Source organism: Sphaerodactylus townsendi, linkage group LG15, assembly GCF_021028975.2.
Source record: "Sphaerodactylus townsendi isolate TG3544 linkage group LG15, MPM_Stown_v2.3, whole genome shotgun sequence".
NCBI classification, from domain to species: Eukaryota; Metazoa; Chordata; class Lepidosauria; order Squamata; family Sphaerodactylidae; genus Sphaerodactylus; species Sphaerodactylus townsendi.
The window spans coordinates 2,736,883-2,758,891 of NC_059439.1; the positions used below are offsets into that span (position 1 = coordinate 2,736,883).

The 22,009-nt window shown below is 47.3% G+C and overlaps 1 protein-coding gene across 1 annotated transcript in view; it reads left to right on the forward strand.

Annotated features, from left to right (window-relative positions):
* The first annotated feature begins 36 nt into the window (after positions 1–36).
* DHX8 (DEAH-box helicase 8) overlaps positions 37–22,009 on the forward strand; it is a 33,919-nt gene continuing 11,946 nt past the window's right edge. Inside the window, 21 exon segments of the mRNA XM_048517596.1 lie at positions 37–195; positions 1,068–1,099; positions 1,102–1,161; positions 2,158–2,230; positions 2,840–2,922; positions 3,500–3,611; positions 4,164–4,172; positions 4,437–4,728; positions 6,414–6,558; positions 8,849–9,019; positions 9,022–9,072; positions 12,529–12,565; positions 12,568–12,621; positions 13,251–13,298; positions 14,025–14,228; positions 16,078–16,271; positions 16,500–16,565; positions 16,568–16,696; positions 18,835–18,896; positions 19,875–19,926; positions 21,334–21,481. Coding sequence (XP_048373553.1) covers positions 90–195; positions 1,068–1,099; positions 1,102–1,161; positions 2,158–2,230; positions 2,840–2,922; positions 3,500–3,611; positions 4,164–4,172; positions 4,437–4,728; positions 6,414–6,558; positions 8,849–9,019; positions 9,022–9,072; positions 12,529–12,565; positions 12,568–12,621; positions 13,251–13,298; positions 14,025–14,228; positions 16,078–16,271; positions 16,500–16,565; positions 16,568–16,696; positions 18,835–18,896; positions 19,875–19,926; positions 21,334–21,481 — 2,128 coding nt within the window. The 5' untranslated portion in view covers positions 37–89.

Below are 22,009 nucleotides of genomic sequence, written 5' to 3' on the forward strand. Positions count from 1 at the left end.
AGTGGCGTCACGTGCCGGAAGTGCCCGTGACGAACTTCCCGCGCGCCGCCTCCACTTCCGCCCTCAGCAGGGGGGCTCCGACAGGAAGGATGGCGGAGCCGGCCGAGGAGCTCGCCAAGCTCGAGTACCTGTCGCTGGTCTCCAAAGTCTGCACCGAGCTGGACAACCACCTGGGCATCAACGACAAGGACCTCGGTGCGTGGCGCCCTCCCTCCCTCCCTCCCGCGGGAGCATCAGCCCAGGGTGGGGGTGGGTGCGGTGCTCCCCGAGGGCGGCTTCGCTGGGGGGCTGCCTGCCGTTGGGCGCTCGCAGGATGGCGGAAGACGCCAACCTTTCCCAGGGAAATATGACACACCTTGGCTGGAGGCCCCCTAGATTTTGAGGCCCTTGGCCTCAGCCAGCCAAGCCTGTAACAGATCAGGGGTCTGCAACCTGTGGCTCTCCAGATGTTCATGGACTACAATTCTCATCAGCCCCTGCCAGCATGGCCATGCTGGCAGGGGCTGATGGGAATTGTAGCCCATGAACATCTGGAGAGCCACAGGTTGCAGACCCCTGTTGTAGATGCATCTGGAACTGGGGCCCGTCCCACCGTCCGCTACGTGCATCTCTCGCTAAGTAAAGCCCAAGCTGTATTCCAAAGGCAAGCTACTACGGCTACCGCCAAGAGCCCATCAGGGAGGTGTGATTAGAGCTTATGTGGTGGAGGGGGCAGTTGTGTGAAAGAAGGGGGAGGTCTGCAGCCCTGTGGGGGTGGACTGGGGCAGGGGGCTGCTGTGGAATATAGGACCTGGTGCACGTGGGGCGATGGATGGTCTTGCTGCAAGGGTCCTATATGGGGGAGGGGGGTGCCTGCTATTTGCTGTGGAGACAGCTCCTCCGGGTTGCCATCTGGTCATAGTCGCACACTGTAATCCGGGTTGTGTCCTGGATGGAGGGATCAGTCATTGTGTCCTGTCAAGGCTTTTATCTGTTCTAAAATAAAGATAGCGTGAAACCATTTGGGTCCAAATACTTCTGTCTTTTCTCTCCCCTGCCATTCTTCCATTGACCCTTTGGGTTTGTAGCTGAGTTTGTGATAAATCTGCTTGAGAAAAGCCGCCACAACCCTTTGGCAGCATTTACAGACAAGCTTTGGTGAAGAATGGTGCTGAATTCACGGTGAGTGAGTGCTGAACGCTTCTGAAATTGGCAGATTTTGGGATCTGAGCTCTGTGAGGACTAGAGATGTAAAATTTCTGGATGTTTTGAAGCCACAGGAAGAAAAGTTGTCCCTTTTTCTGAACAACAAAAAAAGAAATGTTAGGAAAAACTGAATAATAAACAGCATTTACTGTTTTATCACGCCTAAAGTAATGTTACTACTTTAACAACATAAAATGCATAATTTATAATTAACTGAGTATATATATATATGCAATATTTGACATGTCTATAGAATTTAAAAGTTATGACTTCCTTAGTTTTGTATAAGCAGAATTGCAAATATACCCAGTACTTAAAAGAAAACTGCAAGCTGAGACACTCTATGCTGTCTTAGCCCATGTGCATTAATTGTGCTATCTGGAGTGAGCTAGATTTCTTCAGGTTTCTTCTCCAGGTTTCTTCTGAGGTTTTTTTAGAAGTAATTGCTCCTTCTGATCTTTTCTTCGCCTTCCTGCAGAAGGGTGGGCAATGCAGCTACTTTTTTTAAGCAACTTTGAGTGGGGCATGTGTGTTACAGTGGTTTGAGGGGAGATGAAATGAATAACAAGTCACAGGTCAAAAGCGTAGCAGAGGTCACGCAGCAGCCAAAAAACCATGAAAGTCCTGCATGTACCTCTCAGGAAGATCAGGTGTAGGAGTAGAAGAATGATATGTGTCTACAACGTGACCACTTTGTATTTAAAAGCATTTCCACTTTAATTCAAGAAAGAAAAATGTTTTGCCTTGTAGTAGTTTCTTTTTTTCCCTGGTACTCCCCAACATTTCCACTTCTCCACCATCAGGATTTTAGGGGAAAGCCTTGGGAAAATAGGAAGAGCATTTCACCTTAGCACTTCCCTGGATACTTACCGACCTTCTAAAATGCCTAGTACCGTTTGGCTGCCGTGAGGAACTTGGCTGGAAACTAATTGCTATATTGACAGGTTCCACTTTTACCTCCTCATGTTTTAGGATTCCCTTGTCAGCAACTTGTTGCGTCTCATACAGACCATGCGGCCTCCTGCAAAACCTTCCACTAGCAAAAGTGAGTGTTTCTCTCATTAACACCTTGTCGGTATGCTGACAAAATTATGAATTGGCTGGAGTCACTGCTCGGCTGGGTTAGGCACCTTTAAAAGTGTTTCCACTGGGGGTCATTGTAGAAGGCACAGGATTCTGGGCCCATGAGAGCCTTCCTTGGGGGCCAAGCTAGCTGTGTTTTCTATATATACCAATTGTTTGTCAGGAGTGCTGTCAAGATCAGTTATAGAATCCCAAATGACAGTTCCTCAACAATAAACTCTCAGATGCCTTCAAGGGGCCGGCAAGCAATGACTCCTTGCTTTCTCAACTTATATGAAGTTGTGAAGTTTACTAGATCTAAGTTAAAATTGGGTTAGATGCTGTGGGAGCAGGATACATTGCTTTCAGATCAGATTCAGCCTTTGGGACCAGTTGCATGTAGAATTTTTAGGTTAAAATTCTCATTCACCCTCCAGGTTTTATAGAGCCCAGCTTTTCTTGTTTTGGAGCACTAAATTGAGTGGTTTTTGGGAACCTTGAAGCAGTGTGATTCTGTTGGTAGCTGTTTCTCGCCATGCCACGGAACTCTTTATGTTTTGTCTCATGTGCTTTTGTTTCCATATCCAATCAGATGCTCCTAAGCCAAAAACAGAAAAGGAGAAGCTGAAGGATTTGTTTCCAGCCCTCTGTAGGCCAGACAATCCCACAGTCAGGGTAGGTGTGTACGTCCTTACAATCTGCTACCATTTACCAACACCACATTAACTTACCTTTTCTTCTATCATGTGTTCAGAGCTGTTTATCTGGGGGGGAAGGGGGTGGAGTTCCCCAGAAATCTCCCATCCAAGTATTGGCCAGACCCAGCTCTGCTTGTCTTCAGAGAGGCTGCTGCATCAGGGGGTCTTCCAGGACTGAGCAGGCCGTGACTGAGGACAGTTGGCACAGGAGTTGTGCAGAAGCAGACAGCCTGGAAACAAGAAGGCTCATGCTACTGGTAAAGACAGGAGGAAGCTAGGCGGGCAGAGCCAGCCTGTTGGGAACAAGACGGCAGTGCTGTCCAAGAGTGTTAGCTGCAGAAACAAACATTGGAAGGAATGGTGATGAGGACCATGAGGCTTGCGAGGGTGTTGAGAACTGGGAGCCGGCCGTGGGATTCTTTCCCAGGACCAGACTTCTCGGCCACTGCTGGTCTTTAAGCTAAGAGAAGCTCTGTTGCCAGAGAGAATTGAGAGAGAGATGCTGAAATAATCTCCCTGGTGTTTACTGGGGGACTTCCTTCTTGTTCCCACAGACAATGCTGGATGAAGATGATGTGAAGGTGGCTGCAGATGCTTTGAAGGAGCTGGAAGCTTTGATGCCCGGCACTGGCGACGATACAGCATCGTAACATAGTGAGAGCACCAGTAAAGTTCATTGGCTAAACATGTCTCCCCACCTAAAAGAAAGAGGTGCCGCGACTCCTCAGAACTATGGCGCAAGAATTGGGGCTCCTATCCAGCCTCAGACAGGGAACCCCATAGGAAAAGCAGCCCTGCTCAGCCTCTTCTAGATCAGGGGTCTGCAACCTGGGGCTCTCCAGATGTTTATGGACTACAATTCCCACATCAGCCCTGCTTAAGGATTAGGGGAATTATGAAATCCCATGAACATCCTGGAAAGCCCCAGGTCAGTAAAACCCCTGATCTAGATGGACAAGAAAAAGAAAGGAAAAGCCACAGCTGCCCTCTTCACCTGTCACCTAAGCTAATTTTTCCTCTTGTTACTTTGTGTTGTCTTTGTAAAGTTCCCAGCTGCATGAAAGTCACACACCCCATCCCGCACTATTCAGGCAGAATACACAATTCCCAGGGAAGAAGGAGCTAGGAGCGGGGAGAGGAAAGCAAGGGTAGTTTCACCCAGACATACACATCCCAAAAGGCAGATAACATTCTTGCCCTGATAACTCTCTTTCTTAGGCCGAAAGCGTGGGAAGGGCCCTAGTCACAAACAAAATGGCAGGATCTGAGCTAACCTAACGAGGGTCATGACACCAGCATATTTTGATTGTTGGTCTTTATTGTATTGCTTGGGACCAGAAAGGTGGCCACTTATGCCTATCCCTGAGGGGGGAATGGAGGGAATCCTGAAAGCTGGATCCTCCCGATAGTCCTCAGCCTCCGTTGCTGTGCAGGGTTGACCTCCTCCTCTGTGTCAACAACTGCCTTTTGTTTTTTGAGTCCAAAGAAAAGGCAATGAAATTCGCCGTCGTAGTAGAGCCGGGCTCAAAATCGCGACCGAAAGTCTCGCTCGAGACCGCGGAAACGAACGGAATAAGGAGTAAATCCAGAGCACCGCTCGAGCAGAAGTCTGAGCAGGGCAACAGGATGAGTCTGAAACCGGCCGGAGAAGGCGGTGGTGGCGATGGCGGGATAAACATGTGGACCGACCTCCTCCCGAGGAGCCTTCCATTGGCGACATCTATAACGGCAAAGTCACCAGCATCATGCAGTTTGGCTGCTTTGTGCAACTTGAAGGGCTCAGGTATCCAATACCGAGTGGTCCTCAGCAGAGATTCACGTCCTGCCACCTGTTTCCTGGGGGTGCCCAGTTCTGCAGTTTTTAAAAATAGAAGCAATACCTGTTGAATTCTGAAAGCAAGACTATTTCGAGCAAAACCAGACAGGTTTAATGCAATTAACGAAATCCCTGTTTAAACCTTCCTTTTTTATTGGAAAGAACCATGTTTTAACCCGGGGTCCTCTTCAGGTCTAGAAAGCGTTCATGTTCCGGTCCTTGTGGAGAGAGTCAGCTGACTGCTTGGTCAGCACTCTGCTGGAGTTCTTTTCCTGACACATTCTAGCTTTTTGCTGAAGAAGAGTTCCTCCTACCCTGTAGGGGTCCAGGCTCGTTTCTGTCCCCTGGGAGTCAGTTGGCTGTGGAGAGACCCAGTGTTCGTACAGAATTCAGTGTGGAAGTGAGAGACCAAAGCTTTGTTCTTTGCAAAAGAACCTGCTTCTTACTGGACAGAGGGGTGTTCACTCAATGGCTTGGATCACTGTCAGGCAAACAAATAGAAGCATGGTTAACAGGAAGAGAAAGCTCCTGTTCCCCTCTATACTTTGGGATCACACCCCCAAAATCTAGCCCTGCTGTATACTTAGAACAGCTTGTTAATTATAAGTGCAGATGGGTCATGACAAGAGCAAGGTGCAACTCCTTCCCCTCTGTCTATCTTCAAGGTCGTTTCCTTAACATCCCACAAAGTGAGCGTTGCTGTCGGTACTGTCCCAACGCTATAGACTCAATCCCCTCATAGCTCCTGCTTTACTGTTCGAGGTATAATGATATTAGAACTGATCTGGGAGCTTTACTACCTCTAGAATTTATGTTTCTCTCAGACAAACTAAAAATGTCTAAGCTATTGAACAGCCCTAATGTAGAAATTTCTGAAGCAGTTGCTACATTTTTAATCCATATTCTACATGATATATAACAATGATCCTGTTTTTGTATTTGAAATGTATGGTACTTCTGGTTTATGCCTAATAAAGGTTTTTGGATTGGATTGGATTAGGAAGAGAAATCCCCCAGTTTGAAGTCTCAGTTTCACTTCATTTTGAATACTATTTGCCTCACAGTCCAAAGGAGGGGAAATTATTTTGTATGGGTATAAAATCTCATGGCTAATTTTTTCAGTTCAACCTCTAATGGCATACAAAACTGCAAGTACACTTACAATTCAGATCATTTAAATATTGTTATTTAAAATGTTTTCCAAGAACTTAGCCACTGCCAAGGTAATCGATGGACTACAATCACTTAACAAAAAGCTAGTGGTCTGGAATTTAGAGTGATTAAGCCTTGGAAGCAACAAAGTGCTAATTTCTTAAAGGAGCTAAATATGTGCTCATTATTTTAAGGGGTGCCGGGGCATCATGGCCCATTGACCAGCTGCCAGGCTGATCAGTTCATGCAACTAAACCAAGCCCACAAAACCATCTGGTGTTCCGGTTGATCATGGCAGGTTGCATAGGTCTGTCCGTGGGTTTGTTTTAGCCATCGGTTTGGGTGCACTCATGCAGTGAGTGTGTCAGACGTGTTTGTGGCGAGAATTGCTATACTCTCAATCATCTTGGTCCTCTTTTGGGTGGTGGGAGTTTCTGATGTTTGGCATTCACTGTCTCTTCTGCCCTCTTCCTCTGTGAAACTCTGCTTGGCGCCCTAAGGAAGCGCTGGGAAGGACTTGTCCACATCTCAGAGCTGCGCCGTGAGGGGCGTGTAGCCAACGTGGCTGATGTGGTCAGCAAAGGCCAGCGGGTAAAGGTCAAAGTTCTCTCATTCACTGGCTCCAAGACCAGCCTCAGCATGAAGGTAGGATTCAGGAGGTCCACGCAACCTCCTCTCCTGTTTCGTTTCTCTCTTCTCTTGGGGCATTTTGTCGGGAGTCTTCCATTTGCCAAGAAGCACTTCCTTCCTTCTCATCCAGGTTCCCCCTCTTGCCTGATCCTTTGCTCAGTGTGACATTACAAATGTATCTTACTAGAAAGTTGCACAATCTGTGATTCCTAATTTCATAGAATCATGGAGTTGGAAGAGACCCCAAGGGTCATCAAGCCCAACCCCCTGCAGTGCAGGAACACACAATCAAAGCACTCCTGTCAGATGGCCATCCAGCCTCTCGTTAAAAACCTCCAAAGAAGGAGACTCCACCACTGCTCCAAGGCAGTGTGTATTCCCACTGTCAGGCATCGAAGCCCTGACAGTCAGGAAGTTTTTCCTGATGTTTAGGTGGAATCTCTTTTCCTTCATTTTGAACCCATTACTCCTGGTCCTAGTCTCTGGAGCATCAGAAATCAAGCTTGTTCCCTCACCAACATGACATCCCTTTAAATATCTTAACATGGCTATCATGTCACCCCTTAACCTACGCTTCTCCAGACTAAACATACCCAGCTCCCTAAGTCTCTCGTCGTAGGGCATGGATTCTAGACCTTTTACCATTTTGGTTGCTTTCCTCTGGACCCGTTCCAACTTGTCAATTTCCTCCTTGAATTGTGGTGGTTAGAACTGTACACAGTATTCCAGGTGAGGTCTAACCCAGTGGCTCTCAACCTTTGGGGGTCGAACGACCCTTTCACAGGGGTCGCCTAAGACTCTCTGCATCAATGTTCTCCATCTGTAAAATGGATAAATGTTAGGGTTGGGGGTCACCACAACATGAGGAACTGTATTAAAGGGTCGTGGCATTAGGAAGGTTGAGGACCACTGGTCTAACCAATGCAGAATAGAGAGGCACAATTACATCCCTCGATCTAGACACTGTACTCCTATTGATACAGCCCAGAATCACATTGGCTTTCTTGGCCGCCGCATCACACTGCTGACTCGTGTTCAGTTTGTGGTCCTTTTCGCATGTACTGTTGTCACCCATCCTGTATCTGTACATTTCATTTTTTTCTGCCTAAGTGGAGTATTTTACATTTCTGTTGAAATTCATTTTTTTTGTTTTGGTCCAGCTCTCTAATTCTGACTCTGTCCTCTGGGGTATTAGCTCCTATTTTTGGTGTCATGTGCAAATTTGATTAGCATGCCCTCTCTTCCACCATCCACGTCGTTGAACCCTGTGGCACCCCACTAGTCACTTCTCTCCAGGATGAAGATGGGAGAGCACCCTTTGAGTTCAGTCAGTCAACCAATTAGAAATCCATCTAATAGTAGCTGTGAAGAGTTCATTACAGTAGCATTGTCTAGTTCACATTTCACTGGCTTACTTGCGAGAATATTATGGGGCACCTTGTCAAAAACTTTATTAAAATCCAGGTATGCTACGTCCACAGCATTCTAACCATCTATAAGCTTGTCCTCTATCAAAAAAAAGCGCAAGCCTTTATTGTAATAGACAACGTGCAGACAATAATAAAAAAAGCGGATTAAAAAGCATGTACTAATGCAAGGTCAAAGGAAATTCTACTGGGCGTTTAGTAATTCCAAGGGAGAAAGTCTGCCACTATCATTACAGAGAGAAGGATCAGGGTTGTCCAACAGAGTGAGTGTAATCTTAATTAAATGGGGAGATGGAAGTGCAAATGCTCAAAAGGTAAGATTCACGTACTTGGATCTGAGTTTCCTTTGAATCTGAGACAATGTAGTAAAGGTGGTGGGCAGGAGGAGATTCAACTGGAGCCACAGGTGCATGGGCTGACAATCTTTTAGCACTTTGCTTCAGCTTAATAAAATCTGCCAATGTAACAAGGCAGAAGTAACAGTAAACCTGGTGAGCGACGTGAAACTCTCCTTTGAACAGGGTTTATTAAGCAATACAGGTAGTGTGTCTATCAAAAAAAGAGATAAGATTGGTCTGGCATGACTTGTTTTTCAAGAAACCCATGCTGACTTTTTTTGTGATCCCAAGTATTCCCCTTGTAAGTACTGGCAGACCATCTGTCTAATGCATCTGCCTTCCAGAATCCCCCTGGTATTGATGTCAAGGCTGACTGAATGGTAATTATCCGGGTCCTCCTTAACACCCCCCTCTTGTATTTTGGGGATAACATTAGCCCTCCTCCAGTCTACTGGGTCTTCTCCTGTTCTCCATGAGTTCTCAAAGATTACAGCAAGTGGTTCTGAGATTACTTCTGCCAGTTCTTTTAATTTGCTTTAGGATGTGGATCAAGACACAGGGGAAGACCTGAACCCCAACAGGTAAAGACACCTGGTAGGGAGAGGCCAACTGAAGGAAAGCGACCATGAAGGACCCAGCAGTAGACCGGCCCACTCCATCTGTGTCCGTAGTCAAGCGCCCTGAAATTATGAGGCGACTGACGCGCTGGAGTACGGAAGCGCCTCACCCGCATTTCAGACCCGGAGAAATGGGAAATCAAGCAGGTGACAACTTTATTTTTTGTGGTGATTCGTTGTTGATGTACTGCTGTAACCTGAGAGCTGTGGCTGCAGGTAAGAGCCCTTCCTGGTCTTTTGCATCCCAGCTTTGGCGGTGCCCATAGAAAACACAGCAGATCCTGCAAGTCACTTAGCTTGCTCTGTCTGTGCTGGCTTAATTAATAAAGCAACAACCACATGCTCTCCACTGTATTTTGGTATAACTCCGGAAGCCGGTAAGATGGCCAGCTACTTATTACTAATCCCTGATCCCAAACAACGACGGATACTGACCAGAGCCAGATGTAATGTTTTTTCACCTGCTCTCTTGCAAGGTTGGTTTGAGAAGCGGCCCCTAACACACAGAGTATGTCCATTCTGTCTCACCATAGTCGAAACATTGGAACACATTTTATACTATTGTCCCAAATTCATCACAAGCGCACAGAAAGTTTCTCCTATTACCATCGATAAAGGAGTTAAAACCGTCAAAATATCCAATGGGTAAAATCGCACTAAATAAGTAATGATCCTGATATGCCTGGGAGATTAGCCAGCTACTTTGTTAAAGGTGGGTCATGTACCTAAAGAGATGTGTAACTTTATGAATGGAACTTTTGTATTGAAATTTCAATCTGATAATGTTTTCAATGCAAAGATACTGAAGGCATAACGTTCGGATGAAATCAGTTATCATGCAAAATATAAACTATATATGAATCAGTAATATTCTTTCAGCCACTTGGCCCTTCTAGGGTTATTATAAAATGCATCGTGTATAAGGCTCCATGTTATTTATTTACTCTATTTTTAATATTAGGAAAATTTAATTATCCTGTTGTTTTAATTAGTAATTCTCCACAGCCTACAGAGGAGTGGATGCCATATCCTTTTAGCATATAGCACTAAATCCCGGGAAGTTCCGTGGATATTTTGCAAAGCGTTGGATCTTAAATATAGTCCAAATGGGTATCTGTTTTACAAAATTTGTTCTTTGAATTGAATGGCTAAACCCTTTTAGTAATCCATTTTATATTTTTACAAATGAACTGTCAAGTTGGAAAGCAAAATCCATAGATGTAACATATGATTTTAAATTTAATAATAGTGTATAACCACCGTCTAATACCTAGTGCCAATAACGGTTATTGTGATTGTGATTGTCTGGAAGCAGGCAGGAGACTTTGACCAACCTGTGTCTTTCTCTCCCAGGCAAGCCGCCTTCTTATACTGCTGACCGGGGCCACGAACCCAAGAGAACCTCCCTCTTGGAGCCGGTATTACCCTGTTTCTCCGAAAATAAGACATCCCCTGAGAATAAGAGCGTGAAGTAGAGGTTTTATTTAAAGTGCTGAAATATAAAACATCCCGAGAAGTAAAGGCGTATGGGATTTTTTTGTTTTGGAAGCATGCCGGTGGAGCAGAACACACCAGAGCATGCGAAAAAAATAAAGACATCCCCTGAAAAAATAAGACATAGTGCCATGCTTTGGGAGCACAAAAAATTAATATAAGACACTGTCTTATTTTTCGAGAAACTTTATTAGGTGAGTGATCCCACTTCTTCAAGCCTGGTAGTTGTTCTGGTGCAGGGGTCTGCCACCTGCAGCTCTCCAGATGTTCGTGGACTACAATTCCCATCAGCCCCTGCCATGCTGGCATTGTAGTCCATGAACATCTGGAGAGCCGCAGGTTGCAGACCCCTGATCTGGTGTGACCTGGCTTCTGATGCTCATTTGCTGGCAGGGAGTGGTGAAGCAATTTGTTTTGCTTTACCCCCTCCCCCCTTCCGCCTCTCTGAGTCCCCTATTGGTAATAAATGCTCTCCTGTCATTGAGAGCTGCCATCACCAGGGACAGCTGGGCCAGTGAACTTAATTCTGGGGAAGTTCGCTTCATTAGCTGAACACAGCTGCAAAGTACTTGTTAGGTTTGTATTTTCTTTAATTTTACAAACAGAAAAAACAATAATTTGTGTGGCAAGGCAGAACAGTAACAGCAAATGTAATGCAGTAAACAAAAGCAAAAAATCCTTTCCCCGGGAATGACTGCTTCCCTACAGGGGAAGTAAACCTATGAAAAGACGCATTTGTGGCAGGGCTAGATCGCCCTGGCTGATAGAAGAGCTCCCCTGCATTCATTTCCTACTTGGCATGACTCGGTGCCTTTTGGTTTAAGTTAATTCAGGCTTATTCTGTCGCTTCTAGGCTCGCACTCAGGTGTACACAGGTACAAAAAGGTGATGCCTACTGTACAGGAAGAGAGGGTCCCCCGGGGCAAAGGTTTCATGGGCATCAGAGTCAAGGGCAGATTGTGAAAAGTTAAAATGATGCGATCAGAAAGCATAAGATAATTAGCAAATAATTCAGTGGCAGTAGGAATGCAGAATAAGACAGCAGCGCAATCTACGAGCTATGTAAGGCAAAGGCATTAACATATTGCTGGATCAGACCAGAGTCCATCTAGTCCAGCACTCTGCTACTCGCAGTGGCCCACCAGGTGCCTTTGTCTGTGTAAATTTCCTAGCCTATCCTTTATGCCAATGGGTCAGTCAACGGGTGAGTTCTGTTTTGTATTATTTTGTTCATTTTACTTTTCAAATCAGATTGTATACTAAGATATGTATTCCATTCTAAGTCCTGGAAATAAGGCAGGGGATTCATTCCAAAAGTTTAAAAGATTAAGAAAATTGAGTTTAAGAATATAAGAACATAAGAACTAGCCTGTGGGATCAGACCAGAGTCCATCTAGTCCAGCTCTCTGCTACTCGCAGTGGCCCACCAGGTGCCTTTGGGAGCTCACATGCAGGATGTGAAAGCAATGGCCTTCTGCTGCTGCTGCTCCCGAGCACCTGGTCTGCTCAGGAATTTTGCAAAACTCTGAGAGATCAAAGGAGGGATCAAGATTGGTAGCCATAGATCGACTTCTCCTCCATAAATCTGTCCAAGCCCTTTTTAAAGCTATCCAGGTTAGCGGCCATCACCACCTCCTGTGGCAGCATATTCCAAACACCAATCACATGTTGCATGAAGAAGTGTTTCCTTTTATTAGTCCTAATTCTTCCCCCCAGCATTTTCAATGGATGCCCCCTGGTTCTAGTATTGTGAGAAAGAGAGAAACATTTCTCTCTGTCAACATTTTCTACCCCACGCATAATTGTATAGACTTCAATCATATCCCCCCTCAGATGTCTCCTCTCCAAACTAAAGAGCAAAATAGAAAGTGATTTACAAGGCCGTACAGTGAGAACATGTGACATCTTCAATAACAATCGTTGTAGCAGACTATTTCAGCAGAATAATTATTGTAGCAGACTATTTCATTGTAAAGGGGCCCTCTTGGACTGGTCAGTCTACCACAGTTCTTCCCTCTTTTTAAAAAATGCCCTTGTGACTGAAGCCTAGTGTTCAGAATGAGGCTTGAGAGCGAGTGCTACCCAGGGACTCCCACTTTTCCTTTGCAGATGATTGCTGCCAATGTGCTCTCCAAAGAGGAGTTCCCGGTTTTAGCGTAGAGAAAGCGGGGATCCTGCCAAAGTTAACCCGATGAGGGAAAGGTAAGGGATGCTTCTTTGGGTTCAGTGATGTAGATGACCCCTTGCACCGCACGGCGTGCTTGGTCAGGAGTTTGTTGGCAGTCACTCACTCACAGTTGGGGAGCTCAGGTGAGGCCCTCCTGAGCAGCTCCAGCGATTAAAGGACCTCTCTCTTCTCTGCACTGCCTAGGCCAGGGGTCTGCAACCTGCGGCTCTCCAGATGTTCATGGACTACAATCCCCATCAGCCCCTGCCAGCATGGCCAGTTGGCCATGCTGGCAGGAACTGATTCAGACTACGGAGTCCTATGAATTTATCTCGGAGAGCCACCTGAGGTTGGAGACCCCTGAACTTAGAAGGCCATTGGTGGCAGTGTGCTAATGAAGGGGACTTCCTTTCACTCATGGTGTACTTCTGTCTCTTTCTTCTTCCAGCAGAGAAATGGGCTTCAGGATTTTATCAAAGGGAGATTTGGATAGGGAATTAGAGACTTTTAGGAATGGGGTGAAGGGGACTGGAGCCAGCTTTGCCTAGAAACTGCTGGGAGGCCAAACCCGTAGAAAAGGAATAAATTTGTGAGAAGGAATTTTTTGGCTGTCCAATCATGATGGGTTTGTGCTGGAGAGCTTGATCCCTGTGCTAGGCTGAAGCGAACCTGGAAAGTGAGCTGGTGGAGGAGGAGGAACCTACGTTCTCTTGCGAGTAGGGCACCACCTGGCCGAGCGTTTGACATGAGAAACCCCATCAAGATGCGTAAAAGGTGCATGAAGTGTTGCTTAGAGGGGAGCCTTGGCTGTGCTGTGGTGGAACTGAAAATGTGTGGTGTGGGGTTTCCTTTTAAGTCCAAGTAGCAGGCTCTTCACTCACTAAGGATGGGGAAGAGTGACAAATGCATCCGACATCATCCATAAAAGGGAGGTGGCCCCAGCCACTCTTTCTGTCAAGGGGTCTGCAACCTCGCAGCTCTCCCAGGATGTTACCATGGACTACCATTCTCTTCAGCCCCTGCAGTAAGGCAAGGCTGATAGAAATATGAAGGTCCTGAGCAATCTGGGAGCCAAAAGAATTGCAGACTCTAGCTCTAGGGAAAGTGTCTCGAGGACCTACCAGTGTGATGCAGAAGTAAGCTGGAAGAAGCGTGTTCAGAGTCGAGTTAATTTGTGACTGAGCTTGCTCTCTGAAGATGCTTGCGCATTCTAGAGCATGTTGTGTGCTCAGGAACACTAGTGTCATGCCGTGGCTCCGGTCACTTCCTAGTGACTCTCTTCTTCCCTGTAAAGGTACAAAGAGTGCCTTTTGCCCTCCTGATAGGCTAAAGGGTACTTGCAGAACTCTTGGGAGCTGTTTTTTAAGAACATTGAGGGGTGAGTGAGAGAGATGTTTCATGCAACTGGGAAGTCAGGGACAAGCATTACGTACTGCAGCTAAAAAGCATACCACCTGCCTCCTCTTTGCTTGGAGGCTTGGGCAGAACCCAGGCTCCCTTTCTCAAGCCCATGCCATGATGCAAGCGGCGGCACTAGCAAAAGAAAAAGGAAGGAACTAAAAAAACGAAGGCGCGGGAGAGGCGGAGATGGACTCCATCCCCATGGGACTCAACAAACACTGGGTGGACCCCCTCCCAGATGGTAAAAGTCTCTCCAAGCCTGTATTTTTCTCAGAAATGTTGTTGAGCACAGTCTAACATTGCGATTGTTGTAAACCACCCTGGGCCTTCCAGGAAAGGGCGGTGAGCAAAGAGGAAGAGCAGGAGGAGGAGCAGGAGAAGGAACAGGAGGAGGAGTAGTTGGAGGAGGGAGGTAGTTTAGTTGCCTATCCCCTTTCTCTCCTGCAGGGGAGACTCAAAGGGGCTTACAATCTCCTTGCCCTTCCCCCCTCACAACAAACACCCTGTGAGGTAGGTGGGGCTGAGAGAGCTCCGAGAAGCTGTGACTAACCCAAGGTCACCCAGCTTCCGCATGATGTGGGAGTGTGCACAGGCTAATCCTGAATTCCTGAGATAAGCCTCCCACAGCTCAAGTGGCAGAAGCTGGGAATCAGACCCGGTTCCTCCAGATTAGATACACGAGCTCTTAACCTCCTACGCCACTGCTGCTCCCTTCTCACATTCCTCCTTCTTTACGGAGACACAGTGTATATAACAGACTTTCCCTCATGGTACACCTCTAGAAGATCTCAGCCACAGATGCAGGCTAAACGTTAGGAACATAGATCCAACAGACCATGCGGCCCCAGGCCTGAGGAAACCCACTCACAACCTGTCGGCAAAATAACTTTCTGCTTTACTTTAAATCAGAGCACGAAACCTAGCAGACAGGGCAGTAGGTGTGTTCATTTTTAAGTCAGAGTTGGGATTTTGATCTGGGGTTCCTTCCTCTCCTGCCTAGCAGACTCTGAGAACCAGTCACGTATTGTCAGTCCTGGACCAGGCAGTACATACATACATACATACTTACTTACTTGCCCTTGCTTACGCGCCGCCTGCTATTTCACTTACCCTGCTACTTACTCATTTCATTGCCTTGCCTGCTTATACTTTAGACTTTTATGCCGCCTCTATCCCCGGTGCTCCGAGGAGGAGTGGCCACCAACTTATATCAACATGGGTACAATCGGCATAAAACTAACTTCAAAACCTTTAAAAGCATGCTGATCGTGAACAGTAAAACAAGGAAGTATACTAACAATGTAGTAAAATGGGCAAATTATAAATATAAAGTGGCGTCCGACAGCTCGATTTTCAAAGTCCTCTCTCCCAAAAGGGAGGAACGGCAGTGAGTCCGATTAGGTGACAAAAGCGGCCCAGAGTGTAGCGGGGCTTCAAAGGGAGAGGCACTATCAGCGGCAGTCCCTCAAAGGAACCCATTTGTGAACAGCTCCGTCTTGTTTTGGGCAAGGCAGAACCGTCTGTCTTGACATGAGCCGTTGTCTGGCTGGGTGCCCGTTAAGATGACGGCCACTAGCTAAGTTGTCTCTGAAAAAAGTGGATAATCTCAGTTGCTTTCACAAAGGGCCTTTCCCCCCTGGAATGTGTATATCTCCAGTTACTAGCTGCCTGTCATTTGCTGCTGATGGACTTCCCTTATTCATTGTCCTCTGAGGGAGGCCAAAGGCTGGATTAACAGACTTCAGGGTCTGATCTGGCAAAGAAAATAATTTGGAAACTCTTTTCCTGTTGTCCTCCAGGGGTCTGCAACCTGCTGCTCTCCTGATGTTCATGGAGGATTCATACGTTACAATTCCCATTTGCCGCGACTGGCGGCAGCATTGCTGATGGGATTTGTAGTCCCATGAACTTATCTGAGAGCCTCAGACCGAACCAGTGACTCGTATCTATGACGGCGAGAGCCCATGGCACTGTGATCTTCCCAAAATGGAATCTTTTTCTAGATTGCCCTCCCTTTCTTCTTTCATGTTGCCAAATGGATTGGGTTGCGACGATGCTCATTGTTCTGCTGTTCTGTCTGTCTTTCCCAGTGGACGGGAGGCAAATTGCTGCCAACATGCGGGGGATTGGAATGATGCCAAACGACATCCCCGAGTGGAAGAAACACGCTTTTGGAGGCAACAAAGGTACCTCTTGCGACAAAAGAACTCAGCTGTCCCATCATGGTGGAACAGGGCAGGAAAGCTCTCCCAGCTTTCCCGGCTGAAGGATCCAGCTCATCCAGGTAAAGGGGTAACAAAAGATCCCAGCTGCTGGGCGGCTGGGCCAAGAAGCCACCTCTACCGGCATTACATACTGCTAATTCACGGTGGGTCTCCGGTGGAGGTACAGCAGACATCACCTAAATGAACCAAAAAATCCAGATCTCCTCTAATTCCCACCCTGAACTTCAGTGTCCTGAAGCCTCTAAGTCTTTTGCATCAGCCTGTTTCAGAGCCTTTCCCCATTCCAGGCAGTCCACGATAACCAGATACTGATTGTCATCGGAGAGACGGGCTCTGGAAAGACGACTCAGATCACACCCAGTACCTGGCTGAGGCTGGCTACACCACCCGCGGGAAGATTGGCTGCACCCAGCCACGCCGAGTGGCTGCCATGTCTGTCGCCAAGAGGGTTTCTGAGGAGTTTGGTTGTTGTCTGGGGCAGGAGGTAAGTAAAAGATGACTCCGGGGCAGGTGGAGGAAGCTTTTCCGGTGGAGGGGAGGATTACAGGAAACTTGGCCCAGGGCAGTAGCTGTGCTTTCTGCTTTCCCCCAAAGTAGTAGCTCTCTGGCTAATCTCTGCCCCTCTCATTTACACTTGAAAAATATTGCCTTTTCTGTTGTCGGGGTCGTGCCTTTATATCAGTGATGGCAAACCTTTTTGAGACCGAGTGCCCAAATTGCAACCCAAACCCCACTTCTTTATCACAAAGTGCCAACCTGGCAATTTAACCTGAATGCTGAGGTCTTAGTTTAGAAAAAAACGGTTGGCTCCCTCTTCCTCTGCCACACCTGCTTGAGCGGTAAAGGCCAAACTGCTCTAGCCTCCAACAAGTCCCATGCACACCGCTCTGTGCCCCTCTTCTTAGCATCTCTGTTCTTCCACTCTGTTCCCCCCCCCACCCCTCGGTGCGGCAGCGCCACCGAACACAGGCACCAGGCTCACCAGCCGAAGCGTCCTCCCCTGCTCACCGCGAGGAGTCGCAGCATCGCGCTCCAACCAGCCTATATTATTGTGTGTGGGGAAGTGGTTTCTCCGCCTCACTTGTCATGAGCAGAACTTCTGCGTGCATTGCCCACAGAGAAGGCTCTGAGTGTCGCCCTCTCTGGCACCAGCGGGTATAGGTTCACCATCACTGCTTTATATGCTTTCTATATATTGTAACCAATGCTGTTTGAGCCGTATTCAGTGTATTCTGTCTTGACCTAAGTTGATGGCTTCCTTGCTGGTTCTAGACAACTAGGCCTCCTGACGTGCGTCCAGCACCATGAGGAAGAATAATTGTTATCTAGCTCTCTGGGCTGGCAACCCGGTAGGCTGTCAGTGTACTTATATCGACTACTAAGGCCTAAACCGCAGTGGTGGCCGAACAACGGCACTCCAGATGTTATGGACTACAATTCCCATCAGCCCCTGCCAGCATGGCGAGACGGTGGCCATGCTGGCAGGGGTCCGTGAAGTCCTCGGTCATAACATCTGGAATGCATAAAGGTTCCTCATCACTGTAATAAGGTAACAGCAATTGGGTACCGATGCGACTGAGAGTAACTATTGCCAAGATGTTCTGCTCTTGGGAAAACGGGACAGGGGGATTTGTTGGGGATAAATGAGTGCCAATTAGCCAGGATCTTTAGAACTGGCTTTGGACATGTGTGCCTGATCTGCGAATGCATAATAAAGGCTGCTGAGCAATATTCCAGATTCTGGTTATTGGAACAAGACTCAAGGACCTAACGTCGCCCATAACTTTATGTTGGGAAATAATCAAAATCAACTTCGGGGCGCTGCTTCTGGCTGCTGAAGTCTATTATCTGTGCTGGTTTTCTGATCTGGGTAGGTAGCAGCAGGGAAACCCTGACTTGTCAAAATGCTGGGGGGAAGAATTAGGACTAATAAAAGGAAACACTTCTTCACACAATGTGTTTGGAATATGCTGCCACAGGAGGTGGTGATGATGGCCACTAACCTGGATAGCAAAAGCTTTAAAGGGAGCCGGATAGATTTATGAAGGGTGAAGTCAATCTCTGGCTACCGTCTTGATCACTCCTTGATCTGAGATTGCAAATGCGCGAGCAGAACCAGGTGCCCGAGGAGCAGCGAAAGCAGCAGAAGGCCGTACTTTCTACCTCCATGCATGTGAGCTTCCAAAGGCACCTGGTGGGCCACTGCGAGTAGCAGAGTGCTGGACTAGATGGACTCTGGTCTGATCCAGCAGGCTCGTTCTTATGTTCTTATGTCTACCCCATGCGGTTCTCCTAAAATCTTCTTTGCTCAGAGAACTGCTTGTGTCCAAGGAATTAAAACTTTACCAACCAAACACCATTCTGCATCATGTTACATGAATTTTGCATTCATGTAACATTTTACTTCTGCTAGTTATGCCAGGCAGGGATGCCTGAATCTGATATGCATTTGCAGGTCCTCCCTTTCTGGATTACCTTCACAGCTTTAGAAGCTAGAAACCTGCAGTCTTGTGTTGACAGTGGACAGATGCAGATTTCTGATTTCTGATTCATGCATCCTTACCGTTGTGCACTGCTGCATGAAATCCACGCTGCCTAATTTGTATTCTTGCCTTGCCACAGATAGTGGCGATGTGGATAGGCTGGGGGCCCTCTTGGGGAAATCACTTGAAACCAGGTGGGAAGTAGACAGAGTAAAAGCTTGGAGACCTTAGAGTCCTGTGTTCAGTTCTGGTCGCCACATCTCAAAAAGGATATTGAAGAGATAGAAAAAGTGCAGAGAAGGGCAACGAGGATGATTGAGGGACTGGAGCACCTTCCTTATGAGGAGAGGCTGCAGCGTTTGGGACTTAACAGTTTGGAGAGATGTCTGTGAGGGATATGATTGAAGATCTATAAGAGTATACGCAGGGGTAGAAAAAATGTTGACGAGAGAAATTTTTCTCTCTTTCTCTGCGATAATGCTAGAACCAGGGGCATCCATTGAAAAATGCTGGGGGGAAGAGTTAGAACTAATAAAGGGAAGCGGTTCTTCACGCAGCGCATGATCGTGTGTTGGAATATGCTGCCACAGGAGGTGGTGATGCATAAATATACCTGGATAGCTTTAAAAGGGCTTGGACACAGATTTATGGAGGAGAAGTCGATCTATGGCTGCAATCTTGATCCCTCCTTGATCTCAGGGTGTACCATTGCATAGCAGGCCAAGTGCTCAGAGCAGCAGCAGCAGAAGGCCCTTGCTTTCACCTCGCAACACCAGCCTGTGAGGCTCCCCGAAGGCACCTGGTGGAGCCTACTACGAGTAGCAGAGTGCTGGACTAGATGGACTCTGGTCTGATCCAGCAGGCTCTTATGTTCTTAAGGTTATCAGTTGGGGTGCAGGCCAGAGAGTTCCTGTTTATGCTGTGAATATGCATGCTTGTTACATCAGTTGTTTCAAAGCGTAGGGCAGCTTGCGCGTTGAAAGCCGCTTCTCCCTTTCAATGCTGGCACCATTTCACTTTTCCGGCTGGCAGGTTGCCACAGGCTACGGTCATTCGGAGGACTACACAGAAGCCCTGGAGGCGGTCATCAGTACATGACAGGCAAAGGGATATTTGTTAGCGGGAAGTGCCTCATTGACCGGACCTTGACACAGTAATGCAGATGTGTGTTGGGTGCAGGGACGCGGCGTCACCATCCGCACCGAGTATTATCTTTGGTCTCCTGAAAAAGGTCGCGACCCTTTCCCCCCTTTCCATGTCATCCCTGAAAATGTGTAGCGAGCAGTCGTTGGCGTGACAGAAGAGCAGAGGCCCTGCTCTGCCCTGTCAGCCACCAGTCAGACTGGATTTCTGCAGAGCAACTAACAACCAGTCTAGGCTCATGGATAGATGGGGAAGCCAGATGGGAACAGGAAGCGAGAGAGAAAAAGCTGCTACGATGTCAGATCAAAACATGTCTGAGTCTTCGGGGGGGGGGGCGGGGGAGGAGGGAGGGAGGGAATCTGTCTCAAGGCTCTGCCTTCAGTGTAATTAGGCTAAACCAATGAAGAAGAAGAAGAGTTTGGATTTATATCCCCCCCTTTCTCTCCTGCAGGAGACTCAAAGGGGGCTGACAATCTCCTTGCCCTTCCCCCCTCACAACAAACACCCTGTGAGGTAGGTGAAGGGCTGAGAGAGCTCCGAAGCTGTGACTAGCCAAGGGCACCCAGCTGGCGGTGGTGTGGAGTGCACAGGCTAATCTGAATTCCCCAGATAAGCCTCCACAGCTCAGGCGGCAGAGCGGGGAATCAAACTCGGTTCCTCCAGATTAGATACGTGAGCTCTTAACCTCCTATGCCACTGCTGCTCCTTGGTTGAAGAAGAGGGAAGCCTGAGGCAAAGGGAAGGCCTGTTTTTACCTCAGGGGTGAAAGCTTGGCTATATTAACTAATCTGTGCTCGCAGCAAATGATGCTAAACCACCATCACTTGGTGAGCCCAGCAAAAGCTGTGCGTTATCTACAAATAGTTTTAAGCCTCATGACTGAACTTCCTTATTTCTCCTATCCCTTTTAATTAATAGAGATTGTTTTTATTCTGGTTGGGGTGGGTTTTCCGGGCTGCATGGCTGTGGTCTGATGGATCTTGTTCCTAACGTTTAAAAGCCTGCATCTGTATTGCATCTCTGAAATAGAGAGTCAATACATAAAGCGAAGTCGCAATTTGGTGTTGCAAGGCAAAGGTGGCAAATGGTGTTAGGAACAAGATCCACCAGACCACGCGACACACAGCCCAGAAAGAGCTACCACAACCAGAAGTTGAGAATCAGAGCGTTAGAAGCCCTCCGACAATATTTTTATTCTGTTTCCCAGATGTCTTGTATGTAAAGGAGCTGGATGTTTTGGAGGGCCGGCTTGAACATCCAGAATCACCCGGTTGAAGGTTGGAGTAGAGGCCAAATGGTCAATTAAACTGAACTGCATCAGTTGCCTCTTCTTTAAAACCACAACTTTCACAGTTGGACCTGAAGCTCCCCCTGGCCCCTCCACAATTTTTTTTGCATTTGGGTATAGGAGCTGGCACTTGCTTGCATTTCTTCCTGTATTTGTTATACCCTATCCCTGTATTTGACATACCCTGTCCCTGCTTCTCTTCTGCAGACTGTTCAAAAGAGACCAGACATGAAGCTGATTGTGACTTCGGCCACCCTGGATGCAGTCAAGTTCTCTCAGTATTTCTACGAGGCTCCCATCTTCACCATCCCAGGCAGGACATTACCCAGTGGAGATCCACTCACCGAGGGCGAGGGCAGGTTACATTTTTCGGGCCATGTGAATATACGTCGTACGATTCACCTGGCGGGCCGCAGGTGGTGGGTAGAACTGTAAGGCTGTGCCTTCCCAAACCCTCACCCTTTGCCAAAGTATTTTTCTTGTTCTTGCGAAGAGAATGATTTGATCCTCCATTGCATATTTACGGCAGAATATCACCGCATAACAAATCATGCGCAGCATGAGTATGTTCTGTTATCGTAAGGCGATGGGGCTTAGAGAGTTTTTCACTTTCAAGCCAGCGTTTTCCTTCTGCTATACTACGTGGTAGAAACATTAACTCACCAACTGTTCTGTTGTGCTGGAATTAACAGAAGTATTTAAATTAAAATACTCTAGGTCAGTGGTAGACCTATGACTTTCTGAATGTTCATGGACTGTTCCATCACAGCCACTGCCAGCATGGCCAATTGGCCATGCTGGCAGGGGCTTTAACAATCCATATTTATCTGGAGAGGTAAAGGTCGCCATCACCTCTTTCAAATTTGCTATATGATACCTAATT